The sequence below is a fragment of the Stylophora pistillata genome, chromosome 14 (assembly GCF_964205215.1).
Source record: "Stylophora pistillata chromosome 14, jaStyPist1.2, whole genome shotgun sequence".
Lineage (NCBI taxonomy): Eukaryota > Metazoa > Cnidaria > Anthozoa > Scleractinia > Pocilloporidae > Stylophora > Stylophora pistillata.
In genome coordinates this window covers 5,832,541-5,860,241 of record NC_142532.1, presented here as the reverse complement: position 1 = coordinate 5,860,241, position 27,701 = coordinate 5,832,541, and the positions used below count along the sequence as shown (strand labels likewise).

The window sequence follows — 27,701 nt, the reverse complement described above, 5'->3', positions numbered from 1 at the left end:
TACAACATCAAAAAGACAGAATTTATGACTCTCAGAACTGACATCAGAACAATTGTATGTAAGGAGACAATACTGTCTGTAAGGAGAATTATATCGCTACAGAATTCCGATGAAAAACCAAATGTATCGGTATAAGATTTGATGAGCCACGGTATGACTGTGTATAGATCTCTAAGTGCGCAAGGTCTCATAAGAGTTTGCCGGTAACTCCGCACGGAAAGTTCGCACTCCTACTATATTTTGAGAACGTTCACCTCAATTAAACTTTTTAATCCGTTCCTCTAGATACGAGGGACGGGAAGACCCTCCCAAACCAGTGTCAAAGGAAAACACAAGCACTGAACTTCGCTCCCCTCCAATCCTTTATTTGTTTGCGTTACTATTGCTTAAACGTTACAGTTTTTAACTACGTACGGTTACAAAGTCTAGTCCGAAATGTTGTGTTCCGTGCTAGGGCCCAGCAATTAAGCTAAGCAAAGTTTTGTCGATATCTCGCCATGCCATTCCGGTCTCGACCTTCACTTACTTCAATTTTTGTAATAGTCTGGGTAAGGTAGGCCTGAAATTTAAAAGAATTTACCAAAAATAAGAGATCAATATGGGACTTTTTAATTCGAAAACAAAAAAACAAACAGAGAATTAAGTTGATGCAAGTTTCTTTCATATTTTCCCATACTATTCTGGCTTACATACGATTTTTTCCTCCAAAGAAGTTCCCATCTGGGACTGAAAAATAAGGAATTAAACAACGTAAGAGATGTGAACCTGAAAAGTGTAACTTTCTTAAAAGAGTTCAATCGCCGAAAAATAGAAAAAAAGTAATGTAGCTTTGCCAATTATCGGTGAACTCAATTATAAGACGATGTCTAATCTAAACAAATTCTAATTTCTAATTTTAAAATGCGTCAGCTTTTAGCAGACTGGTAGGGTGGATGGATGGATGGATGGATGGATGGATGGGTTGGTGGGTGGATGGATGGATGGATGGATGGGTGGATGGATGGGCAAAGAAACGGGGGGGGAGGGGTGGAGAAGGAAGGGAGGGTCGATGGCTGGATTGTTCATCTCATAAAAAAATCCAGAGGCTGTCACTACTTCGAATAAGAGTCGATTAGGAAAAGGATGCATGGTATTGATGCGAAAGCTATTTGGTTTTGTTATGGAAAACAGCAACAGCAAAAATAACGTCAACAGAAAGATGCCGACAAAAGTTGTAGATGGACTTACCAGTGGTGAGCCTACCACCACCAAAGTTGTTGGGCCAACCCCGTTTACCGAATTTGTAATCGACACCAACGCCCCAATTTGATTTACCATTGTTTCGCCCATAACTGCCACTGATGCCCCAGCCCCTTTTATTATTTTCGTTTCTTCCACCGATATTGACACCCCTAGGCGACCAATCAACGTTGCCATCCCAATCACTTTGTTGAGCGGGATCGTTCAAAGGTGTTTCTGCAAAGATAAATTATATATGAAAATAATAATTATTATCATTTTTAAATTTTTTCTGAATTTCGGAAATTTGAACTGAACGAATTGGCACTCATTGGTTATATTTTTCTCTTCTGGCTCTCTCTTCTGGTTTCTCATGGAAACCAACGGCAATAACAACAATCACGTCGACAGAAAGATGCCGACAAAAACTATAGATCAGCTGATAGACTTACCAGCGTTGAGTCCATCAGCATCGATATTGTTGGCCCAACCCCGTTTCTTGAATCGATGCTGATAATCGACACCAACGTTCCAACTCGGTTTACCACCGCTGCTCGCAATGTTGCCACTGATGCCCCAGCCCCTTTTACCATTTTCCTTTCTTCCACCGACATTGACACCCCTAGGCGACCAATCAACGTTGCTGTCCCAATCCTTTTGTTGAGCGGGATCGTTGAGAGGTGTTTCTGCAAGGATAAAATATATATGAAATTAATAACTAATATCATTTTTCAACTTTTTCTAAAATTCGGAAATCTGAACTGAATGGATTGGCGTTCATTGGCTGGTAGTTTCCTCTTCTGGCCTGCGCGAGGTAGGCACAAATTTATGAGCATTGCTCGAACTCACGTTAGTGCAGTGCTTCTACAAAGTGAGTTTATCGCAATTACATTGATTGTTTCAACTATTTCATTTCTCATATGGATGCAGAAGACTTAAAACGTTGGCCAGTTATATATGCATAAGGAGATTTATCGTTGCTCAAGCATCAAAAAACTGTTTCGTGACATTTTTTTAAAGAGCATTAAAAAAGTTTAAAATGCACTTACCAATCATGGGTATCTTGGGTTGCATCCTTAGATCATCAGTATCTTGTACACGAGGCCCTAAAATCTTCAAATAATAATGATAACGTTGAATAATGATCATATAAAAGCAATCAGTACTTAACCAGGCTTTTAGCGTAGGCTGTTTGATTAGTATCGTGATACAAAAAAGGAAAAAAAAAAACACAAGAACACTGGTAGCCAGAGCGCACTTTTCGATTGATTGGGATGAAACAAAGGCCGATTATAACGGCCGACTGAAGAAAGCACATTATTAAAGAGGGAAAATGAAAAGTTGGAATGTATACAAATAAACTGTCTAATGCGGGGATTAAAAGGGAATGATCAAGTCGTTCTTGGTTTTAGTTTAGCATTTGATCGGTTGACAGATTGTTGCGAATTTCTTAGAATAAATATGAGGAGTGGTGAAGCAAAGCCAATACAATAGCGGCTGAACAAAGAGAGTAAGTTTTTAAAGAAACTGTGGTGTTTTATCGGTGGGGATATTACAAAATATTACGTATTGAAAATGTAAATTGGTCATCTTAAAAGAGTTTCGAAAGCTGACGACTCGAGAGTTAACGCTTTCCCAGAGTCGATGCAATCCATGATTACTTTCGACAACCAAGTCGTCATTGAAGCTGTGATAACTTTTAGCTTGTTTCAGTTCACATCATGAAGTTAAAAGAAAAAAAAAAAGGGGGGCGTTTTCTAGACCCAGAAGAGAACTTTTTAAACAAACAAACAAGAAGTTGCTTTAAAAGTGAAAAATATATTAACGCTGCGAACGTGGTAGCTAATCTGAAACACACGAAGTTTTTCGGTACATTACCTCCGTTTCTGGCGCGGTGTTTCCTTCATTTTCCAAGGGAAATGAATCTGCCACTGCCAGAGTTATCAGCAACGAAATAAAGAACTTCATTTCCTGTTTTCTTGAAGAAACCAGAGTAAAAATAGTTAGACGTATTTGGTTCACTCAGCTCCCTACGGGATTCGCAACCGTTGTACAAAGTTTCCGACAAAAGGCGATCATCTCTTCTCGAATTTTGCTCATGGCCAAGACACCCCGTCGCACTCACAAATCGATTACCGCGAGAATCTTCGAAGGAAATCCAAAAAGAACTGCCAGGGATAACTTCCAAGGGAATGATTTCCTATCTGGGGGCAGCGAAACCATTCCTAGTCGTGTCGTGTCGAATAAACCTGGTAAAGTTTAATTCTGGATTAAAACAACCACTAAGCTAAATAAAACCCTTAGTATAGACACGGAATGAATCCTAAATTCTATTCAAGCCCGACTGCAGCTAAGAACTGAAACTATACAAAGGTGGAAAAAGCTTAGAAAAAGGGACTTTGTGGAAATGGTTCAAGCTCTTCTTCCTGATAAATTTCGACTTCTTCCCTAAACTTGCTTCGTATCATCTCCTCATGAGTTAAATTAAGTCCTATAATATAGAACCAAGGAAGTAACAGATCGAGTGGTTACCACACCTTAAGAAGACTTCTGAACGCTGTTATTAGGTCTCGTCAGAGCACAGAGTGATCTGGAAGGTGCTCCACACGTATCTGATCTCTTTGTAACAACCAAACACTACTAATTAGCATTGTTAATGCATGATGTTATTTAATAAGGAACTTCCGTCACTTATTTCAGTTTCGTACTTACACGATTCGAACCTAAATTCACCCGAAGATATTAGTATGTAGCATGTTTACTCTCGATTTCAGAGTAGTTGTACAAAATTAGCTAATTTCTTCGAGAAATTAAAAAAAGTAGATATAACATGATATTATATTTAATAGTTTTATACTAAAGGAAGTTTCGTCTCTTATGTCAATTTTGTACTCATACGTTGCGAACCTAGATTTTGTTTTTGTTTTTCGTTTTCTCGTTTATTTAGCTTGTGTCGGGTCGTTTACCCGGTCAGAATATTCAGTGAACACGTAAACAAACCTCGATCGATTGTTAAATAAATTAACGCCACGTCAACATAACTAATTTAACGCAGATCACATTGCTATTTAACCTAAGAAACCGTACCTTACTTAGAAACTGATACTTGACGTGGAAAACACAATTTATCAGTAGTTAGTAATTCTATCTTTCTTGGAAGCTGCATTAGTGAAATGGCGTCAAAGTTTTTTTCGTTTCCATTTAGGTCAAACACCTAAGACATTCGTCAACTTCGGAAATCGAAAGAAATTCGAGTCCGAGGAGATTTCATTACACATGTTTTGTTTGATGGAAAAAAGTTGTTACGGATCTTGAATGGGACGGATTGATGTTCTTTAAGAGGCCGTGACTGTAAATATCGAGAATTGCTGGCCAGGCTAAAAAAATCGAAAATTCTGATAATTTGCCTGGAAAACCCCTTTAAGGAGATACATTCAAAAAAAATATTTCAAAGTTTGAAAAATAAAATGTGTCCGAGGAAATGGGGTAAAACGAAAATTCGGGTTTTTACCTAATTAATTATGCAAAAAATACAGTAAAATTGAGCAACTTTAGCGTGCTAATACTAAAGGAGGATGTTTCGTAAGAAATCGGGGGTGTTTTTACTTCAGAGTATAATTAATGTGACTTTTATATGTGGCATTTTAAGGAGCTTTGGTTTAATTTTAAAATTCACATGATTTTTTAACTAAGTGCTGTCAAATGCTTGTTGCAAAAAGCTAAAAATCGACTAGCTTCAAACCTTCAAAACGTGTCTTGGTATGTATGGCATCATGTCAAACTACATGCTGGCACAAAGTTTGGTCCTTATACTAAAATAATATGTAATAAAAAATCTGGGTAATGCAGAAACGTGCCGGTAAAACATAAAGCTTTGCGACACACTGTGGCCAGAGGTCACGAATTTGCATGATGCAAATCAGTTGTAGAAATCGTACCGCCTAACGGTTCTGGTGTAGGAAGGGCTCTTTTGACGGCTTCAACATAAAATGTACAAGAATAATGACCAGTATTTAATAGCGTTTAATTCTTTTTCAAGCCAATGAGGTTTTTGTTTTTTATCACGATACTGTCTTTAGGAAAAGCAAAATGTTTCAATTGCGTGACCTTGTCACGTTGGATCAAAGGTGAAGTTGCCTTGTAAAGCGGACACGATCCTGTTTTTCGTCAAAACTCCATTCTAAAGCATCCAGTCCTATATATATCGTTTTAGATTATTTGTATAAACTCTTTAATGAGTCTTTATCGAACAACATCTCGCCGGCCTGATCCTGTTTGACTTCAGGCTGACTGCCAAGTGCGGTTCGAAGGGGACTTTTTCATGTCCGGTTTGCGCCTTTAATACGGGGACCGCGGAGCTATGGGGTTGAGTGGGCTGTAGCCCCACGAAGAACAATTTATTATTATCATTATTATTTATTTTAATCTTTGTTATTAAAAAAAAGTTGACAAACTTTTCCTAGGACTGAAGCGCGTTTCCGGTGATTTCAGAAGCTATAGATTTCAAAAATTGCGGCGGGGAGCATATCCCACGACACCCTGTCTAGGAGTCTTTCTGAACCAAGAAAGGCATACTAAGAAACAGACAAAAGGAGGCTCTCCTCGGAGGGGAGGCCCCAGGACCCTCATTGATAAGTTGGTGTCAATGAGCTCACACTACGCGGGAACTAAAATAGCCGATTCCGATCTAAAATATGCTCCATGGCCCCCATTTTATATCAACGTTCATATAAAACTCAATTTTTTTGATGCAGCCTTTTGCCATTTGCCTTTTGAAGTGCACTGCATGAGCAGCATCTAACAAGGTCTTCGAGCAGAACGATGTAAGATGTCTTTTTTCTCTGATCAATCCCAGGTTACATTTTAATTTAACTACTCAAAAATAGACTCGCTAGCATTTGACAAATTAAACTCTTCTTCCATAGCAACCAGATCTTCCTCAGTTACAGCTTGTGCGCAGAGGGCTGTCTGCTGTTTCACTTTTGGTGCCATTCTGGAAAAAATGAAGCTACTTTTTGAGTCGCCAAAAACTCGGAGACACTGAACGAGCGCTTCCCTTTCGATCCCTTTGCTCTTCTCATTTCTGTTCCAACCATTTCCGCGTCGACCTTTTTGCCACTTTTTTGTTTGATGGTAAATCTAACAGTCAGATATTCTCGTTGCTTTTCGTTAAACCGGTAAGCTTTCTTAACTTGTTTGAAAGCGAAGCCTCCAGTGCTACGAGGACAGGTTTCAGGAGGTAGAGGAATAGTTGGCACGGAACTTGAACCTTCCTCGAGCCTTGCGGCATATTTAACCTTCGCTTTATCAAGAAATGTCTCCCTTTCAACCGTCTTTGTGCATGTTCCAAACGCGAGATGCTTTTCCAGAGAAGAATGCCTTTGGAAAGTACGCGTGCCGCCCTCTTTTGGACATGGAAACACTTGAACATCGCCTTTCGCTTCACGGCCAGTAGGCTTCACTTAGTAGGCTCTTTAAGATTTCTCCTTGGGGCGATCTCTTTAAATTCGCCGAGGAAATATTTTGGTAATGGCGTTCTGTGGAAAATAATAACATGAAAGATGATTAACGACAAAATCAAACACACCTAAAAGTTGTCCATAGCGAGATTTGGTGCGTTTCCCACAGCGAAAATAGCGTTAAGTGCAGCTTGTGCGCTGCTACCTAAATGAAGTAAAAGTTTCTTTTTCCAGTATAGCGTTCGAAATAAAAAAAACTTGAAATAAATTTTTATAATAAAAACTGGCGCCAGGTTTGATGTTTTCAAGTGATCTTGATTTCAAGCTTTCCCTCGCTGAATTTTTCAGTCTCAAAACTAAAGAGAGATCATTCTACATTATAGCTAGAAACTGGAAAGAGAATATAACGTAAAGTTTACCATTTGCTCCTTCCAAAGAGATGCATTTGCCGGGGCCTTTATCAAATGTCTCCCACACCATCATTCCACCAGGATAAAATCTGAAGTTGTTCAGTAAACTGATATCATTAATCTTCTTTTGCGTGGGGGGACAGTTTCGCTTTCCCCGAGAGTGTCTAACACTAGTCACTACACGAATCCCAGAACTTGCACCACAAGCCCCCCCCCCTTCCCCCCGCCAAGAAGAGAAGCAAAGCTACAGAATGACATCGTTTTCTTTTTATGCTCTGTGAAAAACCTCGCACGTGTTTATCTTTAAGAAAAAGACCGTGATTACATCATAGAGAATTATCGCCCAGACTGCAACACGGTATAATTGTTACTGTGACATAAGTCCTTTTTATCAATTTTTGTGACAGAAATGTGGCCCTTTTTCCGAAAAAGATAAGAGTAAATAGCATAAAAAATAGTTGGGCTGTTATCTTAGGTGAAAAACTACACAGCCGCTTGCGGTGTTGCGTGACTTTGTTTACTCGCACAACATTTTTCAAGATATGCAAGATATTTCAAAAGAAATATTATCGCAGTTGCAGAAAACGTAGCTATTCAACTAAGAATAATGTCGATAATAAACACCTAGTCAACAAAAATGGTGAAATATACAGCGGCCCTTATCTATGGTTAGGTGTAGGTAGTGCTGTTGAAGTAGCGAGTCAACAATAACGGTTCTGTCCTGGTGTACCGGTTCACAAAGGAATTTCCATTGTTCTTTCTTTGTTTAGGAGTCATCGGTTAGCTATTGTGTATTGTTTGGTCTTTTGTATTGGCTCTTGTGAACCGGTACACGAGGACAGAACCACAATAACAAAGTCTTCTGCAATTCAAATTAACAGAAAATTTCGTATCTACACATCAATTTACAGCCCTCTTCAGCAATGTCTATGGATTTTTTATTGTATAATTTTATATCATTTCCATATCAAATAATTGTTTTAACCATCTTTGACTATCTTGTTTACTTCGTAGCTCTCAAGTACGATTTCTAGAACTGATTTGTATCATGCAAATTCATGACCTTGGCCACATTGCGTTGTAAGCTCTTGTATTTTGCCGGCACTTTTCCGAATTACCCCAAATTTTTATTTCATATTATTTTAGTATAAGGACCAAACTTTGTGCCAGCATGCATTTTGACATGATTTCTCACATACCAAGACGCGTTTAGAAGGCTTGAAGTTGCTCGAATTTTCGCTTTTTGCAACAAGTGTTTGAGAGTACTTTGTTAAAAAATCTTGTAATTTTTAAAATTAAACCAAAGCTCCTAAAAGGGCCATAAATAAAAATCAAATGAATTATTCTTTCAAGTAAAAACATCCCGGATTTCTTACGAAACATCCTCCTTCAGTACTAGCACACTAAAGTTGCTCAATTTTACTCTATTTTTTGCATAATTAATTGGTAAAAACCCGAGTTTTCGTTTTTCCCCATTTTCTCGGAAACATTTGATTTTTCAGACTTTGAAATATTTTTTTTGTAATATATCTCCCTAAAAGGGTTTTCCAGGAAAATTATCAGAGTTTTCGATTTTTCAGCTTGGCCAGCGATTCTCGATATTTACAGTCATGGGCTCTTAAAAATTGAAATGGGGGCAGAAAATATGTCCTGGATTTATTTTAGAAAACTAAACTGAGGTGCTATTTGAACAGCAAGGCATTCTTGTATTTGAATAAAAAATTAAATCAACATCTTCTTCAACGGAAAAACGCAAGACACGTTTAGAAGAGTAAATTGGTCAACATGACGCCGTTTTGTGGTCGGAAGAACAAAACCAAAACAGTTGAGTTAACAAATAATGAAGCCAGTCATGTGATAAAATAATCACCCCGCTTGATAAATGTTTTCTAATTCTTCAGATATTCCTTGAGTTTCAACAGTTATGTGAATAGTAAAAGAAGTTTGTCTTTTAGACATAGGACATATAATTTAATTACCATTACGTTAAAAAATTAGCTTTACACAGATATCAAGTTTGATCATAAGGTCTACTTGCAATGGAATATTCATGAGAAGAGCCCAAACTTTCTCAGTCTGTTGTGAAATTCGTTCCATCACTAATTTGAGAGAGACAAACATGTCCATACTTAATATGGCACTCATATCTCATCAAAGATCCTTTAAAATCAACCCTTCCTTATGGATTGATTTGGCTATATGAATGTTCAAACACAGACATTTGTTCTTTTGCCTTTGATTGTAATTAGATATTGGCTGCATCGAAACTGAAAGCGCTTCATGAGCGTCAAATGTAAAGTTAAAACCCTTAAATATTTTCAATAATTCAGCTCTTTCTAACCATTTTTGGATTGCTGAGGAAGTGCATGGTTGCTTATTTCAAAACAATTCTACAAAAACAAAAACATCCCTTTCAGACTCATTCGACAAACATTTTAATTTTATACAACACTTCATAAGTCATTAATGAGAAATTAGCAGAAATATATCAGAGATTGTAACAGACAAATATCTGTTTGCCACTAGCTGGAGCTCACAAAAAAGAAATTTTATGACAGATGTAAATGGAGAAAAGATCAATAGATAGCTGTAGCTTAAAACTATAATTCATACGTAATGGAAAACTAATAAAAGTAAACAATATTTTGGATGCTCACCTCTGACACGGAAACGGAAATGACGTTTGCACGTGATCGACTTTATAACGACAGTGCCACCACGATGTGCGACAAAAGTGCGGGGAAATGTACCAAAAGAAAGTCCATAAACGCGCAATTTCGAGGCAATCTTGTGCTCGATCAATCCGCCACGCGACAAAGCGCGATTTCCACGGGGAATCCCCTAAGCCCATGATCCCATGCAAGCTTGACGCGTAAGTCACGAAAGCGGATACTGTTCAGTTAATGGGAAACTTCTGGTTTTATGATGAACAGGATGGTGCCCGAAACTGTTCCATTTGGGTCTCTTTGATGGTAGTTCAACATTATAAAATACTCAAATAATATGGCTTCCTTGATATTTTACGGATTTTAACAATAAGTTAAAAGAGTTGACTTAAAATCAATTCAAAGTCCTACGGGCTTTTTTCGAATTCTGAAAAATTTACCAAAACTAATAGGCCTTTTGCAACAAACTGTCACGTGACCGATTTTTTTTCCCTTGGCAACGCCATACTGGAGGGCAAGCCATTTAGTCTTTCCTTGACAACCAACAAAGGGCGAGTTGGCGGAGGGGATACAAAGGTAAGGTTAAAGGTCTTTTAAGGCGTTTGTTTGTTATGATGTCACAAGAAAACAACAGGAAAATATCTCTTTGAAATTTTTACATACAACTGAACTAGTCTCCGACTGAAATCAGTCACTAGAGGCCGAGTTTCAGACTCGTGAATTTTTTAGCATGGTCAGTCTCGTTTGAAGTGATAGCCATGGCGGCAACGTTACCGAAAAATCACCGTGATTCATTCGACTTTATTGCTATCTTACACGGATATTTAAGCCTTTAGAATGAAAATATTGAGTGATAGTTTGGTTTGAATTTCATGGAGAATAGCCTTGCATCATATGGCGACTGCTGGTAGCCAAGCTCTTTCGACCGAATCACGACCGAGTTTGTGTTGGAGGGAGGCTTCTCGCTCACAACAAAAATGCTAGCATATTTGATTGCAGTCTCGTTTTTCAGGTGAACTCGAATAATTTTTCTTATATTCACAGGTGTGGAGTCCAGAGATTCAAGCAAGTTTCCTGATATTTCTTTCGCAGAAGTTGAAAGTTTTGCTCAGAAGGCGTCGCGATGCGAACATACCAGGAAAGCCTACAAGTTTTTCGCTGAACCTGGCCACCTTCATGATAAGAAACGTAAGTAAAATCTGGGATATCCTAACTTCTGTGTGCAAATATAAGCTTAAATAAAGTCGTCGGATGTTTCTTAATATTAAGGTGAGGAAATCCTCTGGAGGAAATGACTACAAAATAAAAAATGTATATATTTAAGTGGTGATCAGCTCCTAAATTGAACTGTATTTAAGCTTATATATAGCTACAAGGTTAAGATCAAAATACCAAGAAAATTTCATAACATTGAAAATGAAAATTTGTCCAGAATTAACAAAAAGAATATTGTTTTGTTTAGGTAAAGCATATAATTAAGATGGAGATATTTGCTGTTCTAAGTTAAACAATAGCCTGTTTTTTAAATTTGTGGTTGAGATAATATAGTACATGCAACCAAGAAAGATGAATGCTAGTTAATTAAGCTTTCAGTAGATGAGAGTGTACAAAATAGATTTTTATGTTTAGTTAGCATTATTGCAATGCTTTCTGGACAAAAGCATTACTAAGCTAATTTTTTTTCGTTTTTTGCAGTTCAATATTCTGCTAACCAGGTCAAAGTAACATCAAAGTGATAGTAAACCATTGGTCACCATGGCTTAGTTGCTCACGAGATAGGAAAGTGTATGACAGCTCAGCTGGGGGGAATGGTTACCTCCCATTTGGACTTTTCGAAACCAAAGTTGTCAAGGAAAGCTCAACTGATTTTGATGGAGTACCTCATATTTACAAAAACCCCGTTGCCAAGCAGCTGTCACTGAAGAGAAACCATGAATACCATTACCAATGGAATGACTTTTTCAGTTATATCAATGAGACAACTTTCTTCTGTGAAATAATTTATTATGATGCAGAATTTTTTCAGATCGCCAAAGATAATGTGGATGCCTTCTTCTTTTTATTTTTACTTGAATAGGAACCTCGAATTGTGCAAACTCCTAATATTTTATGTTTCAAGTACATACTAGCTAGTATTATTATTACAACTACAACAACAACTTATTTGTACTCAGAATCAAAATGAATTAAATGAACAACAATAAGTTGGTTAGGCATGTACAAGCTCAAGTGCATTGTCCTCAAGACTTGATTCTGCAGTAATCTATTACTGTCTCAAGGTTTTGTAATGCTTAGAACTCTTATTTAGATGTTTTCTTTTATTTCGTTTTCTCAATACAAAGAAGCTGCATTAACACATACTACTGATGACAGACATTTACACTCTTAGAAGATTTTATTACCACTAATGTTTTTAAGGGGGATGAAAAAAATTGAAGTCTTTGGATGGATTGAATAAAATTCACCAATTACAGATATAGATGTTTAATAATGAACTGTTGTGTCTTCAAGAAACATGTTTGCAGTTGTACAATGAAATAAAAAATCATCTTGGCAAATTTCTTGAAACTATACTCCCTTAAAAGTATTGGTCAATATCTAATCAAAGGTTATTCAGTGAACCAAAAATTTTTTCTTGTTGCATGACGTTTAATAGCCTAATTTATCAATAATTAATAGCCTAATTTAGTTTAATAGCCTATTATTTAGCCTGGATTTATCACAGTATTGAGCAAAATTGTTTATACACTATCTAATACCTTTGACAGAACTATGGTTGTAGGCTTTCCACAATGTTTACCATAAAGTGAAGTGGGCTAACTGTGTATCTCGCATGTATTTTATCTATCCTTCTGCTGATAACATTATCAGTGGTCCCTGGAAGTTCACTATTAAGCAAACTACTGTGTAAACATCTCTAAGCTCTTTCTTGGAGTGTGGCGGAAATCTGCGAAACAATAACTTATTTTCACGGTCGTAGCACTTATCTGCATTGCAACCAGGAACACAGCAATGAAATTTATTCATCGTGACCACCGCTGTAAGTTGCTTTAAGTAAACTTGTCAGTTCTTAACCTGCTCGCATAAATTAAATTCAAACAATCCTGTGAAAACCCTAAAACCAGACTTCCACATGAAAAAAGCGATCAAGTCGAATTATTACAATGTAATCAAGGAGATCTTTCGGTAAGGTCGCTGCCAGTGATATCGCTTCAAGCGAGTACGTGCTAGAACTTCACGAGTCTGAAACCCGGCTTTCACTGATTGATTTCAGTCCAAGACTATTTCAGTTGTATGCAAAAATTCTAAAGAGATATTATCTTATTGTTTTCTTGTGACATCACGACAAACAAACGCCTTAAAGGACCTTTAACTTTACCTTTGTATCCACTTCGCCCACTCGCGCTTTGTTGGTTGTCAAGGAAAGACTGAATGGCTTGCCCTCCAGTATGGCGTTGCCAAGGGAAAATCGGTCACGTGACGGTTTGTTGCAAGAGGCCTATTAAAGTCTTGACGTAAGTATCTCTTGAGAACCCATCAGCTTGACACTGAAGAAAAAAATACGAGTTCCATAAACGACTTGCTTGTGTGAGTGGTGAGTGGCGATGATGCTTTGTGTTATAGCGCATGCTCGAAAGATTACGACAGATGTCAGCTAACTAGCTGGCTTTTCGTTTGTCCCACCAAAATTATTTGGATAAAGTGTTGTGTGGATATGTTCTCTAACCAGCCACAGGTACACCAGTGAGAGAAAAATTCAGTAAACTTAGTAAAGCTTAAATTTAGTAAAGCTTTTCTTGTCCAGAGAATAACCGAATACAAGGGTTATCTGGTTACTCAGGGTTACCCTTCCAAATTAGTGGACGACCAGTTTCGTAAGGCCTCTACCATACCTAGAAGTGATCTACTTAGGAATCGGGCCAGATCTAAGAGAAAATTATTCCCATTTGTGACCACATTTAATCCAAATTTACCTGATGTAAGTCGCATCATTAAAAAACATCTGGGTATTTTTGAATCCAATCCCAAGTTAAAAGAGCTTTTCCCTTCAAATTCCATCATAGCATCCTTCCGCAGATCTAAAAACCTTAAGGAATTGTTGGCGCCATCCCGTTATGGCCCTAACACTGAAAGCGAAGGGGTTGCCGAGGTCAAGGGATGTTTTAAATGTAATAGAACAAGATGCGATCTTTGTCGCAACTTCTTGGTTGAATCTAATTCCTTTCTAATTTTTCAAACAAGGAAAAGTTACAAGATACGATCGAAACTTTCCTGTGATTCTAAGAACATAATTTATTTGGCTTCGTGCAAGAAATGTCGCCTACAATACATTGGCTCCACAACAAATGACTTTAGGGTTAGATTTCGCAACAACAAGTCTGCTATGGTTACTAAGAAAAAGACCTGTGAAGTAGCGGTACATTTTAACAAAACACCACATGATTTAAGCGATTTCTCATTCCAATGCATTGATCAAGTGCAGGCAACAGTAAACAATTCAAGTAACATCGAGAAACTTCTAATTACCAAAGAAGCATATTGGAGCGCACAGCTGTTCTCTCTGGCAGCCTTCGGCTTGAATAAGCGCCAGGAATTTCACTACAAAAAAAGAATAAACTATAATTAATGCGGAGAATTTTTTCAAATTGGGCGGGCATCAAAGGTTCCAGTCTTAGCGTTAATTGGGAATTTTAGTGCAATTCTCGCCTTTCAAGTCAACGCTGGTTCCTTTACATTTTAAGTGGATTCGACAATTTTTCAATTTTCTTTTTATAGTGATAATTTTTCGCGTAGTAATTACTGTGTTTGTTTATAAGCGTTACCACGCCCTATATCAATCTATTTAAGGAATTTTTAAGTCATTGTATTACAACTGATGAAGGTCTCGGACCGAAACGTTTTTTATGAAAAGTTTTAGACTTTTTATTGAGTATATGTCTTCCTTCGCTCGAATTTGTCTGTCCTCGTGTGCCACACTACTTCTCCTATATATATATATATATATATATATAGGAGAACTTGTAGTTTACTTGTCTTTTTCCTCCCACAATATGTATATATATATATATATATACATACATATACATATATACATATATACATTTATACATTTACGAGATCTACTATTATAAACCCGTTTTCCAAATCTTTGTAAAGAGAGTAATACTGATTTAATCTCTTACATTGTCTTTATATGCGATAATTCCGTTCTCCTCCAGAGAAGTGTAACTGAGCCATTTAAACTCTTTCGCTCGTGTACGCGTGAAAAGATAACTAAAAAATTCCTAGACGAATCAGTCACAAAACATATTACCTTTTAAATCAACAAGAGAGAATTGCTCCGAACTAACATCATAAGAATTGTGTGCTAGATAGTAAGAAGGATTGCTATGGTGTCTGAATTCAGATGAAAAGGCAAATGTACTGGTTAAAGATTTGATGAGCATAGGTATGACTGTGTATAGACCTCAAAGTATGCAAGGTCTCATAAGACTGAATTTTGTTTGTAACTCATGGAGATATTAACCGCAAAATTCGCACTCAGACAAAATAGTGAGAACCTTAACCTCTATTAAACTTTTTAATTCGTTCCTCTCGATACGAAGGATGTGAAGACCTTCCCAAGGCAGTGTTAAGTGAAAACACAAGCACCGAACTTCGCTCCATTTCAATGCTTTATTTGTTTGCCTAACTATATTGCTTAAACTTTACAAAATCTAGTCCAAAATGTTGCGTTCCGTGCTGGGGCCCAGCCGTTAAGTCGAGCAAAGTTATCGATATTTCGCCATGTCATTCCTGTCTCGACCTTCACGTCCTTCAATTTTTGTAATATCATAGATAAGGTAGGCCTGAAATATAAGAGAATTCATCAGAATAAGAGATCGATATAAAACTTAGAATAATTTAAAAACAACCAAACATATAGTTAAGTTGATACAGGTTTCATTCATATTTTCCCATACCATATTCTGGCCTTAATCTTTTATTCCTCGAAAGTAGTTCCCAGCTGGAACTGAAATATAAATAATTTAACGGCGTAAGAGGTATGGACCTGAACAGTGTAACTCCCAAAATAGCTCAAATGCCGAAAAATAAAGTAAAAATTATTTTAGCCTTGCCAATTATCAGTGAACTCAATTATAAGACGAGGTCTAATCTACTCAAAATCTGATTTATAAAGTTTAAAGGAACCAGGCATTAGCAGACCAGTGTTTAGCTTACCACCGGCATTGTTGGCCAAACCCCGTTTACCGAATCGGTACCGATAAGTTGCACCAACGCCCCAATTCGATCTGCCATTGCTCTTCCCAATATTGCCATTAATGCCCCAACTCGATCTGCCATTGCTCTTCCCAATACTGCCACCGATGCCCCAACTCGATCTGCCATTGCTCTTTCCAATATTGCCATTGATGCCCCAACTCGATCTGCCATTGCTCTTCCCAATACTGCCACCGATGCCCCAACTCGATCTGCCATTGCTCTTTCCAATATTGCCATTGATGCCCCAACTCGATCTGCCATTGCTCTTCCCAATACTGCCACCGATGTTCCAACCCCTTTTAACATTTTCTTTTCTTCCACCAACATTGACACCCCTAGGCGACCAATCAACGTTGCCATCCCAATCCTTTTGTTGAGAGGGATCATTCAGAGGTGTTTCTGCAAGGGTAACTTATATATGAAATCAATAATTATCATTATTTTAAATTTTCTTCTGAAATTCGGAAATTTGAACTGAATGGATTGGCGTTCATTGGCTGGTAGTTTCCTCTTCTGGCCTGCGTGCGGTAGGCACACATTTTGGAGCATTGCTCAAACTCACATTTGTACAGTGCTTCTACAACGTGAGTTTATCGCAATTACATTGATTGTTTTAACTATTTCATTTCTCATATATATGCAGAAGACTTAAAACGTTGGCCAGTTATATATGTATAAGGAGATTTATCGTTGTTCAAGCATCAAAAAACTGTTTCGTGACACTTTTAAAGAGCATTAAAAAAGTTTAAAATGCACTTACCAATCATGGGTATCTTGGGTTGCATCCTTAGATCATCAGTATCTTGTACACGGGGCCCTAAAATCTTCAAATAATAATGATAACGTTGAATAATGATCACGTAAAAACAATCAGTACTTAACCGGGCTGTTAGCGTAGGCTGTTTGATTAGTATCGTGATACAAAAGAGGAAAAAAAAACACAAGAACACTGGTAGCGCACTTTTCGATTGATTGGGATGAAACAAAGGTCGATTATAACGGCCGACTGAAGAAAGCACATTATTAAAGAGGGAAAATGAAAACTTGGAATGTATACAAATAAACTGTCTAATGCGGGGATTAAAAGGGAATGATCAAGTCGTGCTTGGCTTTAGTTTAGCATATGATCGGTTGACAGATTGTCGCGAATTTCTTAGAATAAATATGAGGAGTAGTGAAGCAAAGCCAATACAATAGCGGCTGAACAAAGAGAGTAAGTTTTTAAAGAAACTGTGGTGTTGTATCGGTGGGGTATTACAAAATATTACGTATTGAAAATGTAAATTGGTCATCTTAAAAGAGTTTCGAAAACTGACGACTCGAGAGTTAACGCTTTCCCAGAGTCGACGCAATCCATGATTACTTTCGACAACCAAGTCGTCATTGAAGCTGTGATAACTTTTAGTTTGTTTCAGTTCACATCATGAAGTTAAAAGAAAAAAAAAAAGAGGGGGGCGTTTTCTAGACCAGGAAGAGAACTTTTTAAACAAACAAACAAACAAGAAGTTACTTTAAATGTGAAAAATATATTAACGCTGCGAACGTGGTAGCTAATCTGAAACACACGAAGTTTTTCGGTACATTACCTCCGTTTCTGGCGCGGTGTTTTCTTCATTTTCCAAGGGAAATGAATCTGCCACTGCCAGAGTTATCAGCAACGAAATAAAGAACTTCATATCCTGTTTTCTTGAAGAAACCAGAGTAAAAATAGTTAGACGTATTTGGTTCACTCAGCTCCCTACGGGATTCGCAACCGTTGTACAAAGTTTCCGACAAAGAGCGATCATTTCTTCTCGAATTTTGCTCATGGCCAAGACACCCCGTCGCACTCACAAATCGATTACCGCGAGAATCTTCGAGGGAAATCCAAAAAGAACTGCCAGGGATAACTTCCAAAGGAATGATTTCCTATCTGGGGGCAGCGAAACCATTCCTAGTCGTGTCGTGTCGAATAAACCAGGTAAAGTTTAATTCTGGATCAAAACAACCACTAAGCTAAATAAAACCCTTAGTATAGACACGGAATGAATCCTAAATTCTATTCAAGCCCGACTGCAGCTAAGAACTGAAACTATACGATGGTGGAAAAACTTAGAAAAAGGGATTTTATGGAAATGGATCAAGCTCTTCTTCCCAATATATTTTGACTTCTTCCCTAAACTTGCTTCGTATCATCTCTTCATGAATTAAATTAAGTTCTATAATATAGAACCAAGGAAGTAACAGATCGAGTGGTTACCACACCTTAAGAAGAATTCTGAACGCTGTTATCCGGCCTCGTAAGAGCACAGAGTGATCTGGGAGGTGCTATACACGTAAGTGATCTTTTTGTAACAACCAAACACTACTAATTAGCATTGTTAATGCATGATGTTATTTAATAAGGAACTTCCGTCACTTATTTCAGTTTCGAACTCAGACGATTCGAACCTAAATTCACGCGAAGATATTAGCATGTAGCATGTTTACTCTCGATTTCAGAGTAGTTGTACAAAATTAGCTAATTTCTTCGAGAAATTAAAAAAAGTAGATACTGACCATGATATTATATCTGATAGTTTCATACCAAAGGAGGTTTCGTCTCTTATGTCAGTTTTGTACTCATACGTTGCGAACCTAGATTTTGTTTTTGTTTTTCGTTTTCTCGTTTATTTAGCTTGTGTCGGGTCGTTTACCCGCTCAGAATATTCAGTGAACACGTAAACAAATCTCGATCGATTGTTTAATAAATTAACGCCACGTCAGCATAACTAATTATATTGTTATTTAACCTAAGAAACCGTACCTTACTTAGAAACTGATACTTAACATGGAAAACACAATTTATCAGTACCTAGTGAGTCTATCTTTCTTTGAAGCTGCGTCAGTGAAATAGCCACAAGCTTTTTTTTTTGTTTCCATTTATGTCAAACACTTCCTAAAACATTCGACAACTTCATAAAGCGAAAGAAATGCAGGTCCGATGAGATTTCATTAGATATGCTTTGTTTGATGGAAAAAAAAGTTGTCACGGATCTTGAATGGGACGGATTGATATTCTCAAAAAGTTGAAATGGAAGCAGAGAAGCAAGTCCGAAAAATTGAAAAATTTGGATAATCGAAGTTTGACTATGTGGGTACGAACTAAAGGAGCACGATACCAATGAGGGTACGAAACGACTGGAACGTTCCTTAATAACCATAGGTTTTACCTCACATGAAAATTTTATTATGTCACGCAGGAAGGCTAGGAAACATTACAAAGGCTGTAAATGGATTCATAAGTATTTTTGCCACAATTGAGTGCTTGCGGCTTTCGATAGTTTGTTAATATGACATCCCGTTTAAATTATTATTATATTTTCCCCTTGTAGGTAGTATTATGTTTAGTTTTGGGCATCGGTTTGTACCACGACCTCATCAGTTAGCTCTGCTGTAGTTTTTTTAAATAGTATTAAGTAAACGGTACGTTAGAACCCCTAATTTTCGGGTGAAGCTTGAAAAATGCTGTATAACCGAGTTAAACAGTCCACACTTCAGTGCATTAAGTGACTCCGCTTCCCTCAATAAAAAAACGTATAAAAACTGTTCTAGTATTATAATTTTTCTGCGGCTGATTGCAATTTTTTAAGCTCATTGAAGCACACATATTGGCTTGGCGACATCATCTGATCGTCAGCTCGAGAATATACAAAATTAGCATTCTTATCAAAAATTGAACACCCCACTAGCATATGCATCACTTTCTATGTATCAATCTATGTTGCATTTCATTGTCAATATTCGCGGATGTTGAAAGCTTTATTCTTTCCCTTAATCATTATATATAGAGCGTGAAATTTACCCTCTTTCTGTTTTTATTCACGTATATGATTCTTTGGACATCAGGCTCATCCCATCGGTATCAAAACAGAACGCGTTTGTCACGGCTTAGCTCACATTTCAAGCTCTTTGTTACTCGGCGGTAAAACATCGCAATGTGGAATCCGAAGGTGTGTGGCTCAATTTTTAGGAAACTCCTTTTTTCTTTGTCCCACTCTCGTGACAAGCCACGTTGATCTTCGAGTGAAGTGGGTAATATTCCAAAGAAACTGTAGCGCTATGTCGGTGGGGAGTACTAAGGTAGAACATATGGCTCGTGGTGGATATTTACTGAGCAGTGAAGCGAGGTTTTAGTGATTTAGTATCGGGTTTACGTGAAACGTGAACGACAAGAGTGACCACATGACCACGATTTCCCTGCCATTTTGTCACGTTTGCAGGTTAAGCCTGAGCTTTGGCGTTTCTACGCGAAAGTAATCTGTCCCGCTTTCACTGTGTATGTAAGATTTTCTTCCCTTTTTTCCCCCATAGGGTATAAAATAGTTGGCGGAAAAAATGCACCCAAACTATTTCCTGTAGGTCATACAGAAGCAGATGAAATGCCACGTTTAAAATCCTCCAAATGCCGCACTTTTTGCCAGTTGCTGTAAGAACTCACGTTGACTTATGAGACGGCTTCATTGAGACTCGAAATGACGTGAGCTCACGCATAGCTAAAGCAATAAGGTTCACGCCATTTTACGTGAAATATGAAAGGGCAAACCATATCACGTAAACGCGTTGGTAAATCTCTCTGATTATCCGCCGCTAGCTACCCATACTAAGGTGAATAGTCGTTCAAGTAGACATTAAAAGATGTGATAATATAGTACAACAAAAGATTTTCACTCATTTACTCTTGCAACGATTGCACTATCCTCGGACGTAAATTCTGCGCGCGTTCCTCGGAGGTGAGTAGCAAAAGGATCTCCGTAGTTAAAGTAGCCAATCAGCGTGCACTTTCAATGCTATCTACTGTTTTAGTATATAATAATTGGTTGAATTTAGTTGATAATGTTAATTGGCCTCCATAATGAGTTTCCGAAGCTGACATTTCGAGCGTCAGCCCTTCTTCACCTCAACTAGGCTGATCAAAGCAAATCATATTAAACGATCTTCGCCGACAGGGTAAAAAATTTAATATTATCATGTGACCCGTCCGGTCCCGCCCGTGCAATCCCATAGAAAACCTTGGGTAAACTTGACGTGTGCAGATCAGGATAAAGCCGTCCGGCCCTACTTCCCGCTGCACTTGGTCCGTACGTTATGACCTCGAGCCAAATATTTTTCCGTCTGGCCCTCCCACCCAGTCAATAAGTACGCTTTTTAATTTTTGCTTCTGTAATTAAAAGTACAGATGTCAAAAGTGCCGCATGGCAAGAAACGACGCAGTCGAAAAGACAATTATCTGCATGAGGTATCTCTTTCTACATGATTTACTGCTTCGTGTTTACTTCAAAGAGCTCTCGATTCAGTCATAGAGTAAAAATGGCAGATATGACACTCACGTCATCAAACGTCTCAGTCTCGTTTGTATAACTTCTAGTCTCACTATCTCTTTTAAATGAAGCTTAGTTTTTTATTTCTTGCATATCGGTAGATGTATGGCAGAAGCTTCGGGCTCTTTTAGTTAAGCTTCGGTGCAGGGCAAACATTTTACTGAAGACCGGTTACCGCCTCCCGGTTACCGCCTCCCGGTTACCGCCTCCCGGTTACCGCCTCCCGGTTAGCTGAATGGATAGAGCGCTGGACTGTTGTGCGGGAGGTCGAGGGTCCGAGCCCCAGCCGGACCAACACTCAAGGTCTTAAAATAATTGAGAAGAATTTGCTACCTTTCTATAACATCAAGAAATGGTTAGATATTCTAGTCTTCTCGGATAGGGACGAACAAATGGAGGACCCGTCTCCTGCAGGGTTGGGGTAGGAGACGTTAATTTCCCACACACGCGATTACTGTGTGATGGATGTCTTCCCCTGGTGTGGGATGGGTGGGATATTGGGCGCACTTAATTCGGAGCCTCGCTCTGTTGTGCCACCCTCACCGTACTCTGGTGAAAGTGATTAAATATAAGACTGAAGGGCTTTTAGAAGGAATCCTCCTTATCTACTTTCAGAAGGACTTCAAGAAAGTTGTCCATTTCATCGGTCAGTTAAGTAGGCTGTGTTCACTTGAATTAAGCGCAGTCAATCGCTATAAGAAATCATACAGGCTAATCACATGGCGGTGGGCGAACACCACGTGTACGCGTCTAAGATTAGTCTTTCGTTAGTATTTAGATTGCAGGAATAGCGAATCAAACATCACTTGGAAGTCTTCACTTAGACTTGTGTGCCTGTTTTTTCTTTTTTTTTTTTTTAGTAGTACTTCTCGGACGGGGCGGCTCAGAGTGGATAAAACAATCTAGTACGATCCTGAAAACATTCACAACACCGCCTCCATTTTAATTGCCTTAGCTGAGATCGGGCGACTTGATTCAGGATAATACAAGCTACCCACGAGTTGTTGGGCCCTCTGCTCTCGCTTCACCTTAGCTCGGACGTTAAGACTTAAATCTTATTTTGAAGCTGTATGGAGTCCTGTCCTAAGACGTATAAAAGAAAATATTCAGCATAACCAACAAGGCTGAACTCAATAGTCCCCTGTGGGAAACATTCCACCGTGCGGCTCTAGGCAAATTACAGTTGGTGCCAACGACTAGCCACGCGCTCGTTGTAATACTTTCAATCGGCATGACATTATATCCGTGAGCTAGTAGTATTGCTCACTGAGACAGTCACAGTGCAATCATTACTATTTGATTTCCCCAGTTGTTGTTATTTTTGTGTGGCCAGGTTGTCAAGTCTCTGGTTGTACATGGAAGGGATATACAGTTCTGGCTTTGTCAGCATGGGTTATGATACTTACTCGGCAGGAGTGTTATTACTCTGTGCCATTCATGTACCATTTGTGCTGTGGCATCTTTTGTATGCCTATAACTACCTTATGGTGTTAATAGGTCACTTATTTGTGCCAGATCATTTAATACTGTCATCTCTCTTCCTTTTATTTTATTTTATTTAAGGATTTATTTAATGATTGTTTTCTTTTGGCCTTTGTTATGGGTCTTGCTGGGGCATAGACTCTGTCTGACATGGCTTGATCCGGCCTTTTTTTTTATTAGTCAGGTGTCCATTATTTCAAGCCCGTTTTTCCTTTTTACTTTGTTTGAAAGGATTGTATCTGCAGGATCCTCCTCTTTTTCCATTTGTTTGCAGATAATGCCACCTTAGAGGTCAAGAACCACCTAAAAGGTCAGTGCTGCCCCCCCTTTGGCCCCCCCCTCTTCTCAGCATTCCCGCCGTACTCTCGCTCAGGATACAGCCACTAGAGAATCAGTGCAGTCCGACGGTCTTCCTATTACCCCCGGCCTTACCTGCTGAGCTGGTCACCAAGATTTCAGACGAGGTCACAAGATGACTTGTGCCAACCTCCCCGTCTTCTCCTACGGCCACATCCTCCAAGGGGGATGACGTCACAGAAGCACCGGCCTTTGATGCCCCTCCTCAAGGTGCAAACCTGTCGACACCTGTCATCCAAACCGCTGAGAGTCAAGTCCAGGAACAACTTTCAGGTTACTCAGTCCAACTTTTCCAAATACCTTCTTCGTCTCACCAAGTTTATCTACTGATTTTCCGGTTTCTTCGAAACTCAGAGCAAAGATTTTCAACAATGAATTTAAGGACTGTGGGGCTTTGATTACCAACTCAATTTTAGATAACAAGTATCAAGTAAATTTACAGAATGACAATGGCTGTACTTCATCACTGGCATTAGAGCCTGTTTGCTAAATCCAAAAAGCTCCTAAATATTTCCTCGTGGACAAGCAGTTTTCTTATCTATGTTAGGGTGTATACTAGCCAGTTTCCTTCAGAGGCCCCCGCCCTCATAAAGTATAGGGAGATCATACAGGATTTGGCAAACCGGGGGCATGATTGGCACTTTTATGACGAGAATTTTCGTTATTTGCACCAGAATCAGCCGTCTGCTTTCCCATGGGGTACTATCCATTGGGAGTTGTGGATGCGATCCTAACAATCGGTATCTCGGAAGCTGAATCATCCTGTGAACTCTACCAGGTCGCGCTTTTTGGAATCTAGTTCTGTTCCCAAGCGTTATTGTTTTAAATTACATACGGGCAGTGACTGCTCAGGCTGTGCCTCTAAACATTCCTGTCCCAAGTGCGAGAGTGCACATTGCAAGAGTGTTTGTGATTTCATGGCCAATCAAAACAAACAACAAGACATAGCCTTCATGCCAAATCCCCCGTTGCCAAATCCTCCTTTCCCAATACCAGTAAAACTTGAGAGGTTGTTGAATCGATTGTCCAGGTATCCCCATTCAACTGTGCTTTTTCTTTTGTCTGGAATTACAAAATGTTCCCCCCCCTTACATTTTGATGGGTCACGTGAGTCAATGCAGGCTATAAATCTTTTATCTGCTCGTCAGCAACCAGAAGTGGTTGATGCCAAAATTGAAAAATAACTAGCTACTGGTCGCTGTATCCCCCTTTGTGCCCCCCCCTAGGTGTAGTCCCTAACAAATCGTCAGGGGAGTTTCGCCTTATACATCACTTGTCTTTTCCCAAGGGTTCGTCTGTGAATGATGGTATTTCCCATGACCACAGCACAGTTAAATATGCATCTATCAGGGATTGTTTTTTTAGCCAAAACTGATATTCAAAATGCTTTCGTATCATACCAATCCAACCAGATGATTATGGACTCTTGGATATGCAGTGGCGTGACCACCCCCCCTTTTTACTTTGACCGCTATATGCCTATGGGTTGTGTAAGCTCTTGTAGGACATTTGAAATTCTTAGCACTGCAGTTGAATGGGTTGCCCATCACAAGCTAAAAATAGATCATATCATTCATCTGTTGGATGATTTTCTAATTATTGCCCCAGAAAAGCACCTTTGTCAGACTCAGCTAGATTTGTTTATTGATCTTGGTTCATATGTTAGCATTCCCATACACCGAATGCAAATATGGCGTCCAATTTGAATTGCCATTGTTCTGGACTGACTAGCCTCGTCTTCGCGTGGAAATACAAAGGGATTATTACATGTGTGAGAGGCGAGTCAGTCCAGAACAATGGCAACTCAAATTGGACGCCATATTTGCATTCGGTGTATAGCATCTGAGAAATCCTGCGGCTCTCTTACTACGTTTCTTTTGAAGGCATTGAACTAGATTCTGTGTTGCAGGAAGCTCGTTTGCCTCCTTAAAGAATACGTACATGTTCTTCTTTGATTTTAGAATTTTGCTTAGAAAGAAGGTCGTCCTGCTGGAGAGACGATCTTTAACGGGCCTTTTGAATTTTGCTTTTCCTCATCGTTTAGCTTCTCTCCTTGACCCCACTAAATCTGAAAAGATCAAACTCGCTTTGCGGGTTACAGTAAAATGAGCCCTTAAAAATGAGACACTCGGTTACCCATTACTTTACCCATACTAGAAAATATCATCTTGGCCTGCGAACACACTACATCATCCTTGTATGCCATGTATGCTGTTGCGTTCTTTGCGGCCCTTAGAGTTAGTGAACTTGCTCATCGGGGCAGTAAACCTGGTCAAAATATCATCAATATCAGTCAAGTTACCTTTCTGAATACCAGGGAGGGTACCAAAAAATTGTTTTGAGGAGATACAAGCATAGTGACTCTGCAAACCTACAGCATTTTAGGAAGACCAATCAGTTTTGTGACCTGGATATTTCGCACTATAAGAATCGTAGCTTTAGGATCGGTGCTGCTTCCTAGGCAGCAGCGAAAGCTATGTCAGACCCACAGATCAGGAATTTTAGACGCGGAAACTCTAATACGTTTCCGCGATATATATGAACCTCCACAACGTGGTCTCTGTCAGCCTTCCAGGCGTAGTTCAGTACCATTTCCCCATGCTTGCATGGGGATACCGTATAGACATAGTAGGCTTTCCCAAACATGGCACAGATCTGGTATGCAGGAGCCACTGGTATCTGTGCTATGTTTGTCTTAATATTACAGTGAATATGGAATATTAGAGTATGAACCACCTCTTAGATTTACATATATTAAATCTCCTGAGTATAGTCCACTCTTATATTACTTCATTAAACCATGTGCGCGGGGGCCACTTGGTAAATGGGTTACGCAAATATAGTTCAATACCTTGTGGATCTCCACAGTGTATTATCGGTGTTACCCTGAAGGGATTAGGTAGGGCCTACTTAGGAGCATTTGCGCAGGGGCCAACTGTTTCTTAAAATGGCAAATGTTCTGAGCATAAATTGAATGTGCAATCATAAGCCGCTGTAATTTAGAAGTGGCTGCTAAGCAGGGGCCAGCAGTTTGACCTTTTACCATAGGTTTATTTAGTAGTGCTAGTTTCGGGGACATTGGGGCAAGGGCCCAGTGTTTCCGCTCTGGGCCATTTTCTCTGGTCTGTAAGTGGGTGGAGGTCATATAAGGCAAATAAAGGTTGTCCGTTTAATTCTCCCAGGAAACCAAGCTCACCCCTAGTAATGCACAGTGTACAACACTCGGTTATTGGCAAGCGAGCAAGAGGCATAAATGACATTTATTACTAAAGGGAATAAATTAATTTATGCAGCCTATGTTTGAAAACTGAAATCATAGTTAAACCTATCAGATAAATATTTTTGTTTTCTGTGACCATTGAGTCTCCAAGACTAAGTGATCACTAATCTATTCTCGAACTTTGCTTACGGGAAGGACATCCCTTTTGTGATGCTCCGCGCCTTTTAATACACCAGATAAAAATCGATTAGCCGGAGCATTACCACGGGAAATCCTAAAAAAGCTCACAAACTTAATCTCCAGCTGACTGATATCCCATATGGGAGCAGCGGCACCATTCTTGGTGTTGTTGCTCTTTTTAGCGTTGTCCGGAGAAACCAGTTAAAATTAAATTTTAGATTTTAAACCACAAGGCTCAAAAATGGTTACTTTAGACCCAGAATCTCTCCAAAATGATGTTCATGCCCGACTGCAGCTCAGAAGTAAGCAAGACAACCGTTGAGAAAGCTTGGAATAAAAAGGATCAAATGACGTGGAAATAGCTTTGACCACCTTCCATGCTAAATTGTTTTGTAATACCCCTTTATGAACTGAATCAAGTCTGATAATAGAGAACTAAGGAAATAGCGGATCTAGAAGTTGCCTAGAGAAGAATCCTGGACGCTGTTATCCGGCTTTGTAAAAATCACAGAGTGAAAATGGAAAATGCTATACGCGTATCTAAACTTCTTAGAACAACTCAAGACTACTAATTAGCCTCAGACAGTTCGAACCTAGATTCAGACGATTCATAACTAGTTTGAATGCCTCACGCGTGAACGCGTTGATAAATATCGACTGTGTGCGTACGTCAAGTTTGTAAAACAATGAGCCAATACACATACGTGCATACATAACCCCTATTTACTTTCGAATCTCAGAGTAGCTATATAAAATTAGCCAATATCTTTAAGAGATAAGAAAGAAATGAATACATACACAAAAAAGTTAGCAAAAACAAACGAAAAGAACACATATATACATTTATATGTTGAGTTACAAAAATATAAAATCCCCAATTAGTGAGCGATCACGAAACAGGCTTGTAGGTAAGAAAGTGTACTTTTTGTATTTTTCTAACTTAAACATATTTTGCACTCTACTTTTATGTATCAAACACTATAATACGGGAAAATCGAAACGCTGACTTCCTGTATATATATTATACACAACGAGAGCTGGTACTATAAACCCGTTTTCAAAATCATTGCATTTTTAAAAGTAGGTATATTTTTGCTTTTCTCATC

At 38.7% G+C, this 27,701-nt stretch overlaps 4 protein-coding genes and 1 pseudogene across 7 annotated transcripts; 2 read left to right on the top strand and 3 right to left on the bottom strand.

The window, feature by feature from the left end:
* Positions 1-344: 344 nt before the first annotated feature.
* On the bottom strand, positions 345-3,841 carry LOC111332701 (uncharacterized). The gene is made up of 7 exons (XM_022938115.2): positions 3,756-3,841; positions 3,097-3,196; positions 2,268-2,331; positions 1,671-1,904; positions 1,228-1,455; positions 694-726; positions 345-559 (listed from the first exon to the last, which is right to left on the bottom strand). The coding sequence occupies exons 2-7, from the start codon at positions 3,184-3,186 to the stop codon at positions 528-530; spliced, it is 681 nt and encodes a 226-aa protein (XP_022793850.1). The 5' UTR covers positions 3,187-3,196; positions 3,756-3,841; the 3' UTR covers positions 345-527.
* Positions 3,842-5,210: 1,369 nt separating this feature from the next.
* Positions 5,211-10,236, bottom strand: LOC148716239 (uncharacterized). The gene is made up of 3 exons (XM_088744312.1): positions 9,745-10,236; positions 7,097-7,176; positions 5,211-6,755 (listed from the first exon to the last, which is right to left on the bottom strand). Exons 1-3 carry the CDS (start codon positions 9,936-9,938, stop codon positions 6,661-6,663), a joined length of 369 nt encoding a protein of 122 aa, XP_088600438.1. The 5' UTR covers positions 9,939-10,236; the 3' UTR covers positions 5,211-6,660.
* LOC111332703 (uncharacterized) lies at positions 9,991-12,311 on the top strand. The gene is made up of 4 exons (XM_088745614.1): positions 9,991-10,059; positions 10,159-10,329; positions 10,798-10,941; positions 11,449-12,311. The coding sequence occupies exons 1-4, from the start codon at positions 9,991-9,993 to the stop codon at positions 11,476-11,478; spliced, it is 414 nt and encodes a 137-aa protein (XP_088601740.1). The 3' UTR covers positions 11,479-12,311.
* A 3,099-nt stretch (positions 12,312-15,410) lies between these two features.
* On the bottom strand, positions 15,411-18,399 carry LOC111332686 (uncharacterized). 4 transcript variants are annotated; one of them, XM_088744297.1, is made up of 6 exons: positions 18,262-18,398; positions 17,604-17,703; positions 16,778-16,841; positions 15,976-16,428; positions 15,717-15,766; positions 15,411-15,602 (listed from the first exon to the last, which is right to left on the bottom strand). In XM_088744297.1, the coding sequence occupies exons 2-5, from the start codon at positions 17,691-17,693 to the stop codon at positions 15,729-15,731; spliced, it is 645 nt and encodes a 214-aa protein (XP_088600423.1). In that variant the 5' UTR covers positions 17,694-17,703; positions 18,262-18,398; the 3' UTR covers positions 15,411-15,602; positions 15,717-15,728. The 4 variants fall into 4 exon arrangements, with proteins under 4 accessions (XP_088600423.1, XP_088600426.1, XP_088600425.1 ...); XM_088744300.1 differs by having other exon boundaries at positions 15,976-16,416; XM_088744299.1 differs by having other exon boundaries at positions 17,604-17,696; positions 18,262-18,368.
* A 4,915-nt stretch (positions 18,400-23,314) lies between these two features.
* Positions 23,315-24,870, top strand: LOC148716238 (uncharacterized; annotated as a pseudogene).
* The last annotated feature ends 2,831 nt before the right edge of the window (positions 24,871-27,701 follow it).

Coding starts and splice junctions, on each gene's coding strand:
- LOC111332686 (XM_088744297.1), bottom strand. CDS start 17,693: ATGAAGTTCTTTATTTCGTTGCTGATAACTCTGGCAGTGGCAGATTCA. Junction 16,842..17,603: donor ACACCGCGCCAGAAACGGAG/GTAATGTACCGA, acceptor TATTATTTGAAG/ATTTTAGGGCCCCGTGTACA. Junction 16,429..16,777: donor ACCCAAGATACCCATGATTG/GTAAGTGCATTT, acceptor TTCATATATAAG/TTACCCTTGCAGAAACACCT.
- LOC111332701 (XM_022938115.2), bottom strand. CDS start 3,186: ATGAAGTTCTTTATTTCGTTGCTGATAACTCTGGCAGTGGCAGATTCA. Junction 1,905..2,267: donor ACCCAAGATACCCATGATTG/GTAAGTGCATTT, acceptor TTATCCTTGCAG/AAACACCTCTCAACGATCCC. Junction 560..693: donor CTTCTTTGGAGGAAAAAATC/GTATGTAAGCCA, acceptor TTTAAATTTCAG/GCCTACCTTACCCAGACTAT.
- LOC111332703 (XM_088745614.1), top strand. CDS start 9,991: ATGGGAAACTTCTGGTTTTATGATGAACAGGATGGTGCCCGAAACTGT. Junction 10,060..10,158: donor CCATTTGGGTCTCTTTGATG/GTAGTTCAACAT, acceptor ATCAATTCAAAG/TCCTACGGGCTTTTTTCGAA. Junction 10,330..10,797: donor TTGGCGGAGGGGATACAAAG/GTAAGGTTAAAG, acceptor TTATATTCACAG/GTGTGGAGTCCAGAGATTCA.
- LOC148716239 (XM_088744312.1), bottom strand. CDS start 9,938: ATGGGCTTAGGGGATTCCCCGTGGAAATCGCGCTTTGTCGCGTGGCGG. Junction 7,177..9,744: donor TTTCCGTTTCCGTGTCAGAG/GTGAGCATCCAA, acceptor GAACAACTTCAG/ATTTTATCCTGGTGGAATGA. Junction 6,756..7,096: donor CTCTTTGGAAGGAGCAAATG/GTAAACTTTACG, acceptor TATTTTCCACAG/AACGCCATTACCAAAATATT.